Source organism: Theobroma cacao, chromosome 4 (assembly GCF_000208745.1).
Source record: "Theobroma cacao cultivar B97-61/B2 chromosome 4, Criollo_cocoa_genome_V2, whole genome shotgun sequence".
Lineage (NCBI taxonomy): Eukaryota > Viridiplantae > Streptophyta > Magnoliopsida > Malvales > Malvaceae > Theobroma > Theobroma cacao.
Window position 1 is genome coordinate 14943865 of NC_030853.1, and position 19647 is coordinate 14963511.

Below are 19647 nucleotides of genomic sequence, written 5' to 3' on the forward strand. Positions count from 1 at the left end.
GATGATTGATCGATGTATCTCTTCATGTAAAGGTAAGTTTAACTTATCTCATGATAAGAAATACTACGTTCATTCGATAAGGGTCAATTCAAGGTAATTTTTCAATGGAGTTATCCAATCGAAAGCTCTTCTCCACACTATGCTATATGAGATTAGTTCTCCGTCTCCTTTTCCTTGTTAGACTTTCTTCTTACGACCCTTCTCTTTATAGACTATAGAATCATTGTCAGAGCACTGACATCGAAAAAAGGCCAATTAGCCTAGGGTTAGCGTCTTTGCTTCCAATATTTTGTTTTTCTCTTTGATTTTTCCCCAAATTTTAGCTATTATTTCTTAATTATTTTTTTTTCTTTTGGTTTTGCTCATTTCAAGGCCCAAGGTGTACAAACAATGACGCGCTATACAAAAATGAAACATTCCTGCACTACGTTAATTTTTCAGTATGTACATTTGTTATAAGCAACCTTAAACAGTAGCAATTGATTTTTGGTTGTACATTGTGTAGCACATTAAGACTATTATTAAACAGGCTTTAGCTACTTTAACAAAAAACTTACATCCGCCGTAATGTTGTTCAAATTTTTTGGATAAGATTATGCTCTCATTAGTCAATTGACACATTTTTTGTATATTATGTAATGAATTCTGTTCATTTGTATATCTTTTATTGTTTCAGTTTTTTTTTAAAAAAAATTGTTTCATTTTCTTTTTTTACCCTCAATATAAAACTTTTTTCTTTAAAACAATCTACAAAAATTAAGATATTAAAAATTATCACAAATAATAAATAATTCTTACCAATCACTAACTTTAATTTTTTATATAATTTTTTGTTAAAATTTTTATACAATTGTTTATTAAATTTTACACACCCTGCCTAGGGCGGATCTTGTTCTAGTTCTTTACTAAATGAGAGGACAAAATTATGGACGGTAAATGGTACTTATCGAAACTCTAATTCTAGCAACAGTTTAAGAATTGGCCATCTAGCAACATTTAACCCGAAGTTAACTGTTCAAGATCGCCGAGTTGGTCTAAGGCGCCAGTTTCAGGTACTGGTCCGAAAGGGCATGGGTTCGAATACCATTCGTGACACACTATCACTGTTTCTTCAGACTAAGAGGTTTGGGCTTTTTTGAGAGGAAACAGATGCCAAAATTCTGATTGGGCTTTTTCTTTAAAGTAAGCCTAAATTCTGATGAGCCAGATTGATCTTTGACAGTTTTTCAGTTGGAGCTTCTTTTAATATTCTCAGATATCATGTAAAAATGTCCACCGCTGGGACTGTCATGTGGATAAACAGCCGTATTGTCACCGTGAAGTACAAGACTGAATTAACTAACCTTCCAAATTTTAATTGATTCTTCTTTATCTTCCCGGGTGAAATAACAATATCAAACGCTAAAAATTTTAATCTATCAGCAATCTAGGCATAAGCAGCAATATATTTTCTAGCTCTTTCTATTATCCTGATTGAGAAATTTATTTAATATGGTCCTTCATGGCCTAAAAACAATCACCTATTCCATTTTCTGAGATAATGTAAAAAGAAGTTGAAACTAGTTTTTATGGATGAATTTATAGCAGGCAGGGAAGCATACACAATCCAACTTCAAGTATATGAAACCTACCTACAAGCAGTTGAGATATTTCCCAACTGTGAACACCTTTTAACAGACACCAAGTAAACTCAGACCAGCTGAATTTTTACTTTCTTAGAAACTAACGAGGATACAAAAATAACAAATATTAAGGCTAAATGGAAAAGAAACCAACTCAACATAAACCATTACTAAAACAAAATTTGCAATTGATTTGTCGTCAAGTGAACAAGCAGCAAATTAATCAGTTTCGAACAAACAAAAAGAAAAACATTGAAGCTCAGTTCCACATTTCATCATCACCAAAATAACAACCAAAATTTCTCTCAGGTGGATATAACAACCCAAACACAATTTAGCTTCACCAACATCTAGAATCCTAGCTCTTTGAGGCTTGCTTTTCCTTTGTTTTTTGGATCTTCAGAACCTTCTTCACAATTTTTTGCTCTTCCACCAAGAAGGCGCGAATTATCCTTAGAAAGATGTAACACAGAAAGACAAGAATTATATTTGCATCAATCTCAATGAACAAAAAACAACGGTAGCATCCATTTAACAGCTATCAAATAATCCACATAATAGTACCTCTCTCTAACAGCAGTTCCAGACAAAACACCACCATAGGCACGATTCACAGTCCTGCGGTTCCTAGGCAATCTAGACCTCTTGTATTCAGCAGGTCTCAAGTGAGGAATCTGCATAGAAGCCATATCAGAAAAATCTGAGAGAATGCTCAAAACTTCACAACTAGAATCTGATTAATCACGTGTTTCACTAAAACCAAAATAGACTACTTGAATGAGACAAAATAATACTTTCTATATACATTGAAAAGGTTTTATATATCCACTTAATATCAATAAGTATGCTACTATACAGTTCCACAGTTTGTCCATTGCTTTCAAGTAAAATGCCTTTGAGGGTTCCACCATTTATGAAAGTGCAACATTAGGGACGATCAAAGTAATCACAAATTAATACATTTTTTGACCAACAAGGTTTACTTTCATATTTAAATCCGTCAAAATGGAATGATATCCACAGTACACTATCAGCAACGGCAATAAGTTTAAACAAAAATAGAAACATGGAAACAACTAATGATCATTATTGCCCATTTTACAACACTTAGATCTAAACGATGATCTCAAATAACTCAAAGGATCAAAATTTATGCTTAATTCGGAACACAAATTTCGTTAAGCAAACACAAAATGAATATAAACAGATAGACAATGATTATTTTTATTCCCCTATCATCATTTCTCAATGACAAGAACAATAGGGTACCCACATTTCATACTCATTCGATCAACCCAACAATAAAAACTCAAAATTCCAACCCAAAAACCCAACTTAACCAAAAAAAAAACACAATGAATTGTTTTTTTTTGAAAAAAAAATGAACTTACACCCTGAATTCTCTTGCCAGTAACAGGACACTTAGGCCCACTTGCTCTCTTCTTAGTAGTCTGATAAACCAATTTCCCACCTTCAAAAAGGAAAAAAAATCATTATTTTCATATATATATAAAGAAAAAAAAACAGAGCATCCTTTTCGAAATTAACACTTACCAGGGGTCTTAACGACACGATGTTGGTTCGATTTGGTAGCATAGCTATGGCGAGTACGGTAAGTAAGTCTCTGAACCATTTTTTTTGGTTTTTAAAGCTTTGGGTTTTATTTTCTCTGCTCCGTTTACTGGAAGACGAGAGACAGAGCTAGACCTAAGGGCTTAGAATTGGAGAAGAGGATGCATAAATATCGATTCTTATGGATGGAAGCCCTAGATCTAACGGATCTATTTTTGGGTTTTGTTTATCAACGGTTGAGATTATGCACGTGTTTTTTCTGTTTTAAAGCTAAAATAATTGATGGTTCAACTTCTTCTTTTTTTCTAGTTTAATGGTTATTTGAGTATTTAATAAGTAATTAAGGTAATTCTAAAAAACAAAGTAATTGTGGTTGGGGACGCTAGACTTTAAATATGAATATTTCTCTTGCAAATGGGTATGGGTTTGGGTTCGAGAATATCTTTTCCTTTGGGGCTTCAAAATTTTAGATTCAAAACAATTTATCTATAATTTATATTGATATTATTTATTTCTCTATAGTTTACTATTTACAATACATATAATTATACAATCGGTTGAATATCGAAAAACTTACAAGAGTACGTTATAATATCACATAAAATTTGAAATTTAAATTAAGAAATAAATGCCATTATCAATGAGATAAAAAAGTTCAATTTCATTTTCAAATTGTCATTTTAATTTTTTTATTATAAATATTAATAAAATTTATCTAATTTTTAAATAAAATTTTAATTGTATTAAATATTTTAATTAAAAATATTTTTCTCAATTCTAACAATATTGAATAATTTATAAATTAATATAATTTAAATTATTTATATTTCAAATCTTATACTTTAAAAATATTTATAATTATATATAATTATTATTAAAAATTAAAAAAAAAAAGTATTCACATGTAACACATGTGATAACAAGTACTAGTAATCAGAAGTTAGCATATATATATGTTACCTAAGAGTGGTAATTGGATGGTTTAGGTTGTCACAGATTCTACATTAGTAAGAGATTATATAGGTCTTTGGTATATAAATATGGATTTTCTATCACCTGTTAAATGTATCTTTTAGATTGAGTATGTGAGCCTGTGATTTATAGGTCAACTTAAACTCTATTTTCAAAATTTAAGATCGATTTAAGATCGTACAAGGTTGGGTTTAAGTTTTGACCCATGATAAGTGATATCAGAATAAATTCGAATTATTTTTAAAGTTTAAGATAGTATAAGGTCAGGCTTAAATTTTGGCCTATGACAAATGGTATCAAGAGTAGATTTGGATCTTTACTGATATTAGCCCTCATGAGAGATACAAGAGTCAAGATAGACTCGGACTAGTGTAAGAGTTCCTCTCTTTTATGAGTAAAGAACTAATATAACAAGAACGTTATATAATTAAGTGGGGTAGAATGTTACGGATCTCACGAGATAGAATGTCATGGATCTCACATCAGTAAGAGTTGGGATGTGTCTTGGGTATATAAACATAAGTCTTTCACAAACTATTAAACATGTCTTTTAAGTTGAAAATGTAAACCTGTGATTTATGAACTTAAATTTTATTTTTAAAATTTGAAGTCTTATGAGATTAGGCTTAAGTTGCGACCTGTGATAAAGGTCACAAGGTTAGACTTAAGTTTCGGCCCGTGATATAGGTTCGATCGTGCAACGCTTATGGATGAATGCATGTAGATTGAATTACCGAATGTGTTATTGTATGATAATGAATGTTTAACAAATATATGTAAAGAGACTTATTTGAGCTTAATAAGCTATACCCGTCTGAGTTCATGCACTAGTCACAATCCCACTACAAAATGGGACATGACAATTTAATTATCACTTGAGACATGAAATATATTTGATGAAATATATGCATACGAGTTGAGACATATACTCACTATGAAATGTTATATGATGTGTATATATTGTTTATGATGTAAAGCTTGCTTGAGTATAATGGATCTTACCTACTTAAACCCTTGTGCCGGTTATAACCTGGTATTTGGGTCAAATAGTCATCAACACGATCAAGCCTATGAAAGTTACATATACCAAAATTTTGAAGAGCATATGAAACAGGCGCTGCAACAAAAAGGATGGCTATATAGGGAAATGCTATATTATCTTAGATATTAACATGGGAAAAGCAAAAACGATGGTTCTACATTTATCTTCCTATTAACAAAACTAATCTTGCTCAATTTGCTGTGGCACCATAAAAGCTGATCTTTGGTTACTTTTGACGTGTTCAACACTCTTGCCACCAATTTCAAATCCACTTGAGAGAAGAAATAAAGGACTTGATCTGGACTCTCCTCTCGATTCTTTCTGAATTTTCTTAATATGCAGTTTCCATTTCTTAGTATATCTTTAAGCTTCCTATCCTTCTGCAATTCCAATAGAAAACATGTTAAAAACAAATAAGAGTACACCATTTTTAGGTGCTTTGATAAAAGCTTTTAAAAGACAAACCGTTTGTAGACTTGTTTGAACTTCTACTAGAAGTTCAAGATCTGCTGGGTCTAAGGGTTCTACTTGAGTTCCTTTCCTGCTCTGCGGGATCACAATATTTGCGACTTTATCAGCTCGAACAAATCGCCAAAATATTCTTATTGATTCTTCCATGATCTCCACGAGCATGTCACTTGTAATTGCATCATCATCTCTTCCTTTTCTTCTAGCCTTCCTTTTATCCTTCATACTATCCTCTACAGGAGAATTAAGCTTGTATTAGCTAATGTTTCCTAAACTTAATTTTGCTTCGTGATCAAGAAATTAAGCACTCAATGAGTTGTGGTTGCCAATGGCCCCACTTAGCTCAAAGGGGCCTAATTGGATTGAGAGACATGCAACAACCGGATATATTGTCACTATCTCAGTATATCGACAATGCTTCATATATCATTTAAAGGATTAAGAGTACTTGCCTCTGATAACTGGAACTTGAAGGAGATTGCGTAGAACACATCGATTTTTAACATAGTTCTGAACCCTTGGCCCTTCAAAGGGTTCATTCTCTATAAATCTTTGCATCAGCACTTGAAACTGTTGAAACTCACCGGCAACTTCATTGTATTGACGTATGCCATAAGGATCAGATTCCCATATTTCAATAGCCTTCTCATATTGCCAATGAAGTATTTCCCAAGAAAGACACAGTTGGCCTACATAGACGATTTCCAAATCACTGTGCAGCTCCTCAATGAACTTTTTCATGGGGTCGAGCTTGGACTTTTTTTGCCTTCCTAGCCTAAGGTTCTGGGAGAGAAGAGATGTAATTGCTGGAGGTGAGGATGATTTGTGGTTTGAAATTGATTGAAGTGGATCCTTTGACTGAAGAAAGCCTATGCATTGCGAAGAAACACGAGGGACAGATTACTTTACATGAAACTTAAAACAAAATTTAATGAAAAAGGAATAAAGCAGATGTAATTGGCCACCTATACATAAATCATAACCTAAAAAGTCACTTATTTATCAAGTATTTTTCATGCAACATAGCTTTCCAAGTTGTCTTCTTTCTATCATATAAATTGTAAAGTACTTTCTACACCCAAAAAAACCAGCAATGAGAAAGATCTAGTGGAGCATTAAACCCATACTGCAGATTTTTTTATCACAATTCGGTAGTAATTGAGAGTTAGGTAAAGCATTCCCATAATAGGATGGTGTCTTAAATGAAATTGTGGAACTAGGCTGAAACTAAGGGTTGGCTGGATAGCACCAAAGACGTAGATAGCACCATCAACTAACTAAAAATACTGTCATAAAGGAAAAACGGGGTAGTTTGATCTACATAGGGTATTCTTTCCTACATTATTCATAATTAAATTTGTAGAACAATTCAAAAAGCTTTAGCAGAAAGGGCTTACACATCAGAAACACTCCTGCAAGTATGAACATTTATACGCGTTTTTGCATAAAGTCTTTTTCTCCCTTCAAACCCTAAAGGCGAAGCATCTTCCCAAAAAATCAAAAGGTAATATGAACTAGTATATAGATCCCTCCTTCCTCCTACTTTCGTGTAATCATTTCACCAATGCTTAGGCTTCGAGCAGGCTCATGCTTCTGCTTAACCCAACTTAGCAGATTTAGTGGGTCCGTTTGTCTAACTTCCAAAAGACTGCTAAAGGTAGAATGTGTTTTTCATTGTGATTGATTAACTAGAAAAAGATAAGCACTTAAGCAGGAAGATGGTTCATAATTACACATAGAATTTTTCAAACATGACATCAGATAAACGAAAAGATAAACAAATGCTCGAACAATATAGCTATCTACATGCTACTATTGAATGAAAAACCTTTTTTTTTGGCTCAGCAAAATGAAAAACGTTTAGTAAATAGTAAAAGGATACTGACCTATTGCATACATCTTCTGGTAATTCAGGATATCGAATTTTCGCATTCTTTCTCTGTAACTTTTGTAGAATTTGTGAAGCTCACTCATTCTATCTACATGATGGAACTTCTCATCAATCTTCCAAGGCTTCAAGTCATCCATTATCTTTGGAGACTCTGATTCTTCTAAGATGGTAGGCAGGCCTATGGCTCTAACCTTTTTCAACTCCATCTTGAGCTGTTCTATCAGATCCTGATGCTCCCACAAAGTTTCCAATCCATTTGAATCATCAGAATCCGAAGCATATGAATTATCTAAATTGGAATTTTGTGAATTATCCAAAGTATTTCCGGATCCATTGTTATTGCCACTAACTTCTTCTTGCTTGGAGTCCTCATTCCATTTTTGAGACTCTTCTAAGTTTCTAAGCTCTTCCATTATATCTCTATCTTCCTTATCAAAATCGTCAGCTTCCTGCGTGTCAAAATCTTCCTTGGTTAATTCTCCCACATCTTTACCAATGTTCCTTGAACAATCAGCCTCAAAATCTTCTTCAAAATCTCTATCTGATAAAAATCCATCACTAGTTGAACCAATAAATTGACTCATATACTCAGGACTAGAAGTGATCGAATCCGTCTCAGTCTCCGAAATAGTGAAGTCTTTCTCAGAAAAGAACTGAAAATTCCCTGAAACTTCTTGTTGAATTGGCAAATTATTCTCCTCACCAACAGCTTCTTCTTCACAAACCGTTTCTGCACTTTGTTCTGCTTCAAGCAGAGTCTTCTCTGGCACTTTTTCTTCCTTCTCTGTTACTTCTTCAGGGACTGCTTCATCCTTCAAATTTCGTTCCATGAAATCCTTTTCTGACAAGAACCCATTTTCTGAATTAGCATAAAATTTTCTGACACAAAAGGTCAAATCCTCTGGCTTCTCAAAAATACAGCTGAAATCCTGCCCCGACTTGAACTCATACTTGTTTGTGCTTGTAGAAGGAATAGATTCCAGGCCAACATTATAACTCTCATCTCCTCTAAACTTCCTGCTAAATTCTTCAAAAGTCTGAGTTTGAAACTGAAACTTGAAAAAGAACTTTGGTGACTCCTTTTCTTCAACCACGTCACTCTCTGTCTCCTTAAATTCATTAGCGTCAGTTTTGGTTTCCTCTGTTTCTTCCTGTGGCTCAATATGAATCTGATTGTTTGATTGAGAAAGCTTATTTATTTGAATCCTGAAAGAAGAAAAAAATTAAAAAATAATAATTCAAGAAAGGAGAATGAGTTTCATTGTTTAAAAAACCAAAGTGAAGTCAAAATCGCTTTACCTGGAGAAAAGTTTGCTGAAGAAATCAAACAGAAAGAAAAACAGGGCAGAGATGGAGACCAAGAACGACCCACCAAAAGGAAGCATTTTTTGAAAGAGAAACACCTTAAAAGAACTCGTATTCTTCCAAATAAAATGGGTATTGATCAAAAACTTCTTCTGGGTACCCATCAATATAACCCATCAACCTCTTTTTTCAAGTTGAAGCAAAAAGAACAGAGCAAGAAACAGAGCGGTAGAAGTTCATTGGAACTCTGATTTTAACTTTGAAAATTTTGATTAAAAAAAGACCTTTCACCTGTAAAACAAAGAAACCCAAGCCCCAAAAACATGATGAAATTCAAGATTTTGCATGAAAAATTAGGATCAAAAGAAGTTGAAATCTGACCTAATTTAGTGAGGTTTAACTTAATGAAAAATAATAGTAACAAGGGGAGGGAAGAAAAGAACATGTCAGCTACTAAGGTGTTGTTTGAGCTAATCTTTGGTTGCTTAAAGCCTTGGAATTCTGAGGACCGTTATATGAGAGATTTTGGAGAGAAGATTTTGATTTAGTTGATAGGTCGGTTTTTGCCTTGTATTTAGTGTGCAAAGTTTGCGAGTCGGAGAGAGAATAAAAATTGGGTTAAATTGAATGTTTACGCCTTTATTTATTTTATTGATTTTTGTTTTGTTTTGTTTTTTTTTTTAAGGGTTGAACTTTAAAGTTTAGGTTAGGAAAGATATAATTAGTTGGGAGAATTTTTTTGACTAAGTAATAGGAAAAATTAAGGCCCATTTTTACAAGAATTGGGTGTTAGGCTTTGTTTTCCAAGTCGGTGGAGGAATTACGATCACCCATCAAATTAGGCCAAGAAGTTTCCAATAAATTAACAAAAATAGAGGTATAAATATCACAGGAATAAAAGGGAGAATTTTTTTTCAAAAAAAAAAAGAATAGTAAAAGAGAGAGGAAAGAACGCAATTTTGTTTTTTTTCATTAAAGATGTGTTTAGGGGTTAAAATCACATGCTACTTATGGCGAAAGCTTGCTATAAGTCACTCTAATAAATAGGGAAAGGGTTGAACTTAGGGGGTTTAGATGAACCAAAACAAAGGAAAATAAAGTAACAAGAAACACCTTGGTTGAATTCATTGGCCTTTTTAAGATGGAATTAAAGTCTCTTCCTAGATGTTTTCAAGTATGCAATTTCTTCATAACAAAGTTTTTCTTACCCTCCCTTGCTCAATTCTCATTAAACCTCTATCCATGTTCCAATACCTCATGAAAGATCCTTTTACAAGGCATTCAGTTTGTGCCTTCTTTCTCACTTTTACCACACACGAACATACAGTATGCATGATCAACATACATCATAAAATAGGATGAGTTTGCTCATGTAAATACTTTTCCTCAGCAAGATTTGCCTTCAAAACCTACCCCCAATCAATCCCTTTAACCTTTCACAACTAAAGCCACATAGCAATTTTGCTAATGAAAAAGTTCAAGGAGTACAGTTTTGAAAGTACTCATTAACAAGATAAATTCTGATACGGGTTCCAAAATCAATGTAATTTCTTTTAGTAAGGACACACACACGTATAAACCCAGCATGAGAAGAGGCATTATTACATTTAGAGGTAAGCTACAATATGCACACAAGTAATGTACATGGTTGGAAAATGTGTAGGTCAAACATATGTAGAATTAGACACAAAACCAAATCCCTCCAACAGCGGTCAAATCACATCAATAGATCTTCAAACACAATATGCTCAAAAACTTTTTGAAATGAATGTCAATGTATTACTGCTTGAGACATGATTACTACTTTAACCTAACCTGATTACTCTATAATTTAGCTTTCTTTTGGCTAAATTGGACTATTATACAAAAGAATTTCTCACTGGCAATATCTCTTTCATGCAGATTGACTTGGAAAGCCACCATTGACTTTAATTAAACTATAAAAATTAGCTATAAAAGAAAATGAAAGAGCATTTTGAATAGGTAAAATATGAATCACAAGAATGTTGATTACTCCATTACGATTATATACTAGAGAAATTTGATGTTGTTTTCAAATGTAAATTGTGGGAAATATCTGTTTCATAACCTCATTAAAGACAAGCTGAATATGGCGAACAGCAATTAAAGCATTTGAAAATCACATTCTATATCAAACACTACTATTAATTTAGTTTGACAAGACAACATTGTTGCATGTTTACTTCTTTACTTGTGCTATTTGATGTTTGATGTTCCTTAGTTTGATTGATGAAATTAAGTGACCAGATATTAGTTAATGTTAAAGTCTAAATCAGTTTACTAATGATTTCTGTGAGTATATTATTTACTTTTTTACTTCTTTTATTACTTAGAATTTATCTTTAAAAATAAGAGCTCTAGGGGTGAAGCTAACAAACATTTATTGAGGGGGCCAGAGATAAAGAAACAAAGATTAAAAATTTTAAAAATTAATATATTGAATTTAATCAATAATCAAAAGATTGATAATAAAAAATAATTTTATATAACATGTAAATAAAAAAAAGAAAGATTTACAATAGTTTTTTAAGAAAATTGTACTTGACTATATTTTCTGAATTCAAATTTATCAATTAAAAATTACGTATTGAAAAAATCCATTCTTTAGTATTGAGTGTTAGATATTTTGATTCACATTACTTTTATTCATGAGTTGAAGCATTGGGACTTGATAGCTCAAGTATAAAAGAATCATTTGGACGATTTGCATATTTTCTTTTAAAAAATTTGTCAATTATTTTCAACCTATATAAAACTATAATGCATAAAATGTAAATAGTTAAATATGATATACAAGATTAATAATTTCTTCTTATATAATTAGAATTGTGTAAAGTCTATATATTCAAAATAATTTACTTTTAACTAAATATAAAACGTAAAGCATATAAAAAAGATATACTCAAGATAATTTCTTTTTACATAATAAGAATTAATTAAACAATGATACATTAATGAAATTATAAGTAACAATGTAACACTACAACTTATATTTAATAATTACATAATAATTTATTAGTTTTTAAAAATTAAAATTATGAAAAATAAAATCTACATAACAAAAAAAATAATAAACATGATAAGTAAAAGATGGAACTCATATATGACATAAAAAAAAGAAAAAGAATATGGTTGATGGTTAGTAAAAATTTGAAAAAATAAATGTATAGAAACTTAAAATATATGAATAAATAGTATAAAAAATATAAATATAAATAATGATATAAATTAAAAAAACGTTAAAATTGAGTGTGGCCCTGAAGAGGTCATTGCAAGGAATATAATTAAGACATTTTTAGTTTAAGCAGCCAACATTTTAATTCTTTAGGAAAACTGATCTTTAATTAATGATCTCACATGATATATTTTTCATAAAATTTCATCAAAATCAAGAAACAATTATTTATAAATGGAATATAGTTATTCAATCCATAACTATAACCTTACTACTAATATATAAAAACAAAGTAAAGTATTATTTCAAAAAAACAATTGATGTATTAAAATGGATTAACTATGCATTCGAACATTTGACTTATTAATTAGTACATAATCTTATTACTTAAAAAGTATAAGATTAAATTCCCATTTTTTTAAAAAAATGACTAGCTACAATCACATGTCAAATTTAAGATGAAAATTGATGTGTAAAATCCTTTCTCGAGACATAATGACTTTTATTTATTTATTGAAGAAATATTAAAAACAGATGAGGGGAGAGAAGGGAAGAAATAATCCAGAAGGAAGAGTGAGGAAACTTGTGAACTACTTTGTTTCTTCTTAGTGAAGATCGTTACCTTCACTTTCATTTATATAAAAATAATACATGTTTTCGAATCGTAAGGATCAGCTGCCATCTGCCTTGAGAATAACTACTCTAATAAGCTAGTCTAAGTTCCTTGTCTGTCAAGTTTGGGCTAGGAGATCAGATAGCATAGCTCTGAATGTTAAACTAGCAATTATGATGGTTCGAATATTAAGACTATAGGCTCAAGTAATTTCGGATTGAATGATAAAGCTTTTGGCCTCGCAACGTTAGCATAGGAGTTTTGAATTTCCATCTCCTTGTTCTGTGATTCTTTAAAAAATAATAATAAAAAACCCCTAATTTAATTTTTTTTTCTTGGCTTGTCAATTAGACGTTTTTCATAGTTTAAATAACTTTACAAAGAACTTTTGAAGAAATCGATCGAAGTTTAATTCTTTAAGTAATGAAACACAAATATTTATTATTTAAACAAATACGCACTCCTAAAACCGTGTCGGCCAATGGGGACAGGTTCCACACGCTTTTTTAAGGAGGAAAACAAAAATCTACGTGAACAAAAGTCAAAAATATATGCCAGCAAGAAAAATGAATTTGGAAGTTTCTTCTTGGGTTTTTCAACAACAATACTTCTGAAGCCTCGTCTCTGGGTTCCTGTGGTGTTTGATGTTTTTGATACTGAGAGAGGACCTGCCCTGACCCACCGATTTTGACCCATGCCACACTTTGGTCAAATCACTCACTCTTCTAGATTCTTAGTTTTTTTTTGGGAGACTTTTCATGATACAAGTCTTCAAAGGAAAAAGAAAAAATTGGGCATTGTTGGAAGCAACCCATTTTCTTAAGTTGCTTGACTTGAACATTTGAAGGACAAACAAGATATTGAATCTTATTCTAAGATGACTAAATATTGTGTGTTCAAACAAAATTATGAATCATTGAGACCCTTTGGGTTTTAAAATCCATAAATTTGATGCTTTTCCAAGCAAATTAAGAAGAAGATCAAATTTAGGAAGCGGACACAATCTTTTATTGTCTAGTCAAAGATGGTATATAAACTTTTATATGCATATCTTATAACCTTTGTGGCTTTTTAAAGCAACATATCACTTCGTTTTGCACTTATTAGAGTTACCTATAAACATAATTGAGTTAATCAAGTAAAGAATGGGACTAATCTTTAGTGTTTAATGATTATCCAAAAGTTATTTTTGCAATCACTAATCTTTAATATCAGTTGATGTGAAATAAGTGCAATTATGAGACTTTCTTGTGATAAGATTCTATAGCCTATAGGGCCTGGCCTGGAGCAGACTCTCTTCGTGAGGTTTTGCAATCCTATAAATCTCTTTAGTTTTGGCTCTCCTCATCAAATTTTATGTAAAGACAGAAAAGAAATCTCAATACCGGAGTTCAAGTGAGCCCAATGATTTCGCCAAACACCCCAATAAGATTGGGTCAAATACTATGACTTTCTATTTCCAAGGGCTTCCCACATTCCTTCTGGGCTAGCCCTTGGAAGGGCCACAGTTTCAAATTATGGGTTCTGGGTGACAGACAAAACCGGGAACATGAAAAGTTATGGATGGAATCGAATTGGGACCAAAAACGTGGTGGGAAGATGAAAAAGTGTGAATGGAAAAACAAAGGATTTTGTTTAGATAATTCTGCCTTTTTTAGTCAAAGGGTACAAAGTGTGAAAATATTATTTCTTTCGAACTACAAAATGCACCTGAAAAAAAATAAATGATAAAAAATTAACTAAATGTTTAGGCTCAACTGTTAGTTTATAAGAAAGTTACTAAATGATATTTCAATCGTTATTTTATATATTTTTATCATTTTATTTGTTTTTACAAAGTTTATCAAAAAATTATATATATATATATATATATTAGTCACGTATTGTCAAATCTGTAATAGTCATTACCTTTTTGTTGTTATTTTCTACTATATAATCTATATTACCAAATACCAAATTATTACGACCCAATCCCAAGACATGATCCACATAAGGGCTTAAATAGGCAGGCCAAATTAGACCCAAGTAAGTCTCATGATCATAAGTAACATACACACATCATAAACATTTTATAATGAGTATATATTTCAACTCATATACATGTATTTCATCATATATAATTCGTGTCTCAAAGTGAAAATCGAATGCACAACTTATATATTTATAATCATACGTCAATCCTTAGCTAAATCATAGTCTGTTCCAACACCTCACAAATACAAAATATAATTTGACACAGATAATGGAGTGGACACTAAGTATTTAGCAATGTCTACCAGATGCCTTTAACTGGAACCTACCAAGAGAATAGATGGAGACCTCTCTAAGAGTGATGATCCAACAAGTTACGGATCTGAAAACCAAAATATAAATTTGAAACGTAAGAATATATAACTCAGTGAATGGATGTAGGAGGGGAACAAGGTAAAGCACAAGTTTTTGAATAAACAATGTCTTTATTTAAAATATGCATATTAAAATAAATTAATATATTGCATAATACATGTAAGCCATACATTTACAAGTCATTTAGAAGTATTTCAAAGGTATTAAAACCTATTGGAAACTTACTTTGAAGTATCAAAACAAATCCAAGTGAAAAATGTTTTAAAATCATAGTATTTTACAAATTTCACTGCAGGGATCAATCCCTCTAAGGAAGGGATTGATCCTTTTGAGGCAAAGAGTATCTGGCAGCATTCTGCATTCCGAGGATTGATCCCTCCCTTGCAGGGATCGATCTTTTTTGTCTAAAATGCTTCTGGACTTGCCAAATTACACATTTTTAACACTCAATCATTCAATAAACATATCTTACTTAAAACCCACAAACTTTTGACACAAATCAAGTGAAATAAGCCTTTTAAAAATCAAGAGTTCATAATTCTAACATCAATTAAGAAATGTAAACATCATAAACATCATTCACTCAAATCTTCCAAATCATTGAAACAATTCAAGTAAGGAACATAGTCATTGGTTCAATCTATACTTAGGAAACCTTTCCTTATTAAAGCACATTCAACAAGCACATAACAACATTATCATGATAGACATGTGCCCTTCACCTCACACATGGCTATCCTCCGCCAACATCATCATCAACCCAACACACATGTGCCATTCACCTCACACATGCTGTCCACAATATCACGATAGACATGTACCCTACACCTTGCACATGGCTATCCACCATTATCAATACCATGACAGACGAGCCCTTCACCTCACACATGGTTGTCCATGATCAAATATCATCAAGCACATTATTCAAACATGCACATTATACCATATTGGCAATGAACACCTTTTCACATTTCAAACATGAGCAACACATTCACTATTTGCTAGTACATTCTCAAACATTAACTCTATCATAAACCAAGCACATTTGCAATTAACATATTCAAGGTCAATCATCATGTGACCCATACACCATTCCATTTCAATTTCATTTGAAGTAAGAAAACATTGAAAATGCTTGTTCCCTATGCATTCAAAAAATATAGCATAGATATCCATATATATACGTACCATAATATCATTAGGAAACACATTTAAAGACGTTTTGGTTCAAAATCATAAATTTCTCATAACCACATATTTGAAATCAACATTTAGACAAAATACTTCAATTAGAGATTTGGTAAGTAAACATTTATGCATATAACTATTAAAATTGTTTTAAAATGCAAATCCACTTACAATACAAAGGACACCTTTCTTATATCACTTCCAATCCCCCAAGACCTCACTCAATATTGAGTCTTGGAGCTTCAATAGAACCTATAATTGGCCAACAATCACCATTAAACACAATTTAACTCAACATTTTCGGAATTATTGAACTACCCAAACAAACCCTACCTAAATTTCTTCTTAAACCTAAGTTCAGCCCATAAATCTCTTCCAAAATGAAAACCCATAGTCTTAATCACCCAAATTTCATTTTAACTTACCTTGGTGAGCTTGTAAAAGAAAAATCAATTTAAACCCAAGCATAGAAGAGAAAGAGAGTTGAAATTTTAGAGAGAGAAAATCTAAATATGAAATTTCAGGATTTTAAAGACCAAAATTTAAGGTTTATTACCTTAATAAAGTCTGGAATATGGAAGGTGATGCTGGAAATTTAAGAAAATGAGGAGAAAAGGTGAAAGAGTGAAGAAAACAGCCGGGCGAGATAAGAAAAGAGAAAGTGGGGCGAAGAGAGAGAAATTAATTATCAAATTAATTAATATGATTTTAATTAATTTGAATAAATTAGTTAAAAAATTTAGTTAAATTAATTTTGTTAGTTTGATTCGGGTAAAAAATTTGAAGATCAGTTAATTGAATTAACTGTCTTTGAAATAACTATATTAAAAGAGCTTTTATTACATGTATGCACTGATAAATTTTATTTTATAAAATTATTTTGTTTTAATTTTGTTTGAAAAGTTATTAAGTTTTTGAGTTTAGATTAAGATTTATTTATTTTTAGTTATTTTTTGTTAGTTTATTTTTAATAATTTATTTTATTTTATGCTAATTTTATATTTATTTATTTTATTTTAATTATTATTTATATATATTTTATATATTCTATTNTTTTTTTTATTTTATTTTTATTTTTTTTTATTTTATATTTATTATTTTATTTTATTATTATTTATTTAATATTTTTATATTTTTGTAAGATACTAAAAGAATAAGGCTCAATTTGGTGAAAAAAGATATTTAAAGAGCCAAGGCCTTTTTCATACATGTTGCGATATTTTGAGCATAACTTTCACTCCAGATGTCCAAATGATGCAATTCTTAGGTCATTGGAAAGCTAACAGAACTATAACTTTCATGTTGATCACTTTGCCCAATTCGACTTTGAAAATGGAGAAACGCATTGAAAGTTGACAGAGTGTAGCAGTTGGCAAGAGAAGACATGAAGCCAAGTGAGTGCCGCGACGTTGAAGAGGAAGTTTCGAAGAAATTGACGTGAGAAAGGCAAGGTTGCGAGCTAACTTAAGTTATATGGGCTCTACACTTATTCTAAGCCCATATTAAGAGCTATTAGGTTTTTTTTTTTTAATAATTGAGGAAAGGGAGGGTCACAGGCCAATCTCGGGCCATGACCGGCGCAAGGACCCAATAGGCATAGCCCACTAGTCCCAAGCAAGCCTTCCTATATGAATTTGTACATTAGTCCATCTATCATTCATATTTCTTTAAGATCTATACTTAATAGTGTTCGAATGCTAATTTCTTCGAAGACAATTCGTAGAACCCAAGTAAATACTCGCACTAGCATCATAAATTAAAATATACATAAATAGTTTGTCAAATGTATCTTAACAATTCACATTAAATATATATGTGCATATACAAAGACCTTAACCGTCAATGGAGTGACTCTAGGCGACCTACCGAAAAATAGATAAGAAGAAGCACCTTGGCCTAGGAATCCAACTACCTTCGAACTTGAAAACTAAAACATGAAGTTGAAATAATGAGTATAAACTCAGTGAGTGAACTTAGGAAGGGAACAAGCAAACGATACGGAAAGATTTTGAAAACATGATGCACTTATTTTAAAAACAATGCAATTTAGTTTAATTTCTTGTAAAGCCCTTAATTCAACCATTGATTATTTAATCCCTTAAGGTGAAGGATTTATAATCCACAATGGAGTTGAAAAGAGTGAAAACTACATCAAATATCCAATCAAGACAAGCAAAACAGAGGGTTTCTCGCTGTAGCGAAAAGGCATTTTATAGCATATAGTACAATCACATTTTTATTTTCATAACTTGTCTATAGCATATATACATATATATATACATGTACACCACCGCTGCCTTACTCAACTCATGTGCACTCCCTACACACACAAGGCAATATCATCATGTGCACTCCCTATACACACAAGGTAATATCATCATGTGCACTCCCTACACCACACACCACCGGCACAGTCACGTGCACTCCCTACACCACACACCACCGGCACAGTCACGTGCACTCCCACACCGCACGTGCACGGTTATAGCTATTATACAACATTATCACTCAAAGCGTAACACACATATCCACATAATATAGGAACACATGAGTTCATCATATTCATATTTCACAACATAAAAACGTTTCATCAAGTGCTTGTTCCCATGCAAATTTTAAAGAAAAACCAATAAAATATTTCAAGTAGTTCAATCAAGCATATAATCATTTATTCCAAAACATTTTAATGCAAGTTCACTCACAGTGTCTTTGTTGATGCTTTGATTGACTCTAACTGCATCTAATGCTCCGAATGGAGATGTGGAGTCTCATTGGAACCTATCACACACAATAGTATCACACTAACTCAATTTACATAAATACTATTCTAAAAGTTGTTTCTTAAATCAAGTTTTACTAGTTATTCCTAACTAGCTTCTAATTACCATTTAAGTAGTCATTGTTCACACCAAACATGATTAAATAAACTTCAACAATAAATCAACCCATAAACCTAATTATTGGCCATCATCAACAACTCAAAAATCAAATCTAACTCATTACTCACCTTAGTGGCTTTATAGTGGAATTCTTTTCAAGAGTTCTTCAAGCTATCAAGGAAAGTCTATCTCTCTCTCTCTCTCTCAAAATGTTCAACTAGTGAGAGAAAGTATAGAGGAAGAGCTTTTGAGGGTTCTTGAGGTGTAAAAGCGAAAGAGTATGAAAAACCCTATGAAAAAGTGTACAAAAACATGAGAATCAGAGTTAATTCGAGAAAGTTATGGAGGCTTTAAGGTTTCTTTTCCATGGAAGGGGGAAAATGTTTAGTGAGGGAAAAGGATGGGAAGAAGAAGAAGAAGCTGCTGGAAGTGAGGAGAAGGTCTTGGAAGAAATGAGATATTTATCCTAAAGTCAATCAAAGTTTCACATAATTTACAAAAATGCCCCCTTTTTGGTTCTTCTAGTGCAGTGCCTTCATTTTGACAAAGATTT

General features: G+C 31.8%; 2 protein-coding genes and 2 long non-coding RNA genes across 4 annotated transcripts; all 4 read right to left on the reverse strand.

The window, feature by feature from the left end:
• On the reverse strand, window positions 1777–3356 carry LOC18601504 (60S ribosomal protein L34). Its single transcript, XM_018118772.1, has 4 exons — window positions 3177–3356; window positions 3014–3093; window positions 2187–2296; window positions 1777–2074 (listed from the first exon to the last, which is right to left on the reverse strand). The coding sequence occupies exons 1-4, from the start codon at window positions 3253–3255 to the stop codon at window positions 1981–1983; spliced, it is 363 nt and encodes a 120-aa protein (XP_017974261.1). The 5' UTR covers window positions 3256–3356; the 3' UTR covers window positions 1777–1980.
• LOC18601505 lies at window positions 5170–9397 on the reverse strand. The gene is made up of 5 exons (XM_018120468.1): window positions 8867–9397; window positions 7563–8773; window positions 6129–6545; window positions 5674–5909; window positions 5170–5588 (listed from the first exon to the last, which is right to left on the reverse strand). The coding sequence occupies exons 1-5, from the start codon at window positions 9034–9036 to the stop codon at window positions 5334–5336; spliced, it is 2289 nt and encodes a 762-aa protein (XP_017975957.1). The 5' UTR covers window positions 9037–9397; the 3' UTR covers window positions 5170–5333.
• LOC108661527 lies at window positions 14740–16875 on the reverse strand. Its single transcript, XR_001927373.1, has 3 exons — window positions 16772–16875; window positions 16387–16467; window positions 14740–15034 (listed from the first exon to the last, which is right to left on the reverse strand). It is a non-coding gene; the product is annotated as an uncharacterized LOC108661527 (long non-coding RNA).
• Window positions 17968–19339, reverse strand: LOC108661741. Its single transcript, XR_001927519.1, has 3 exons — window positions 19223–19339; window positions 18918–18993; window positions 17968–18142 (listed from the first exon to the last, which is right to left on the reverse strand). It is a non-coding gene; the product is annotated as an uncharacterized LOC108661741 (long non-coding RNA).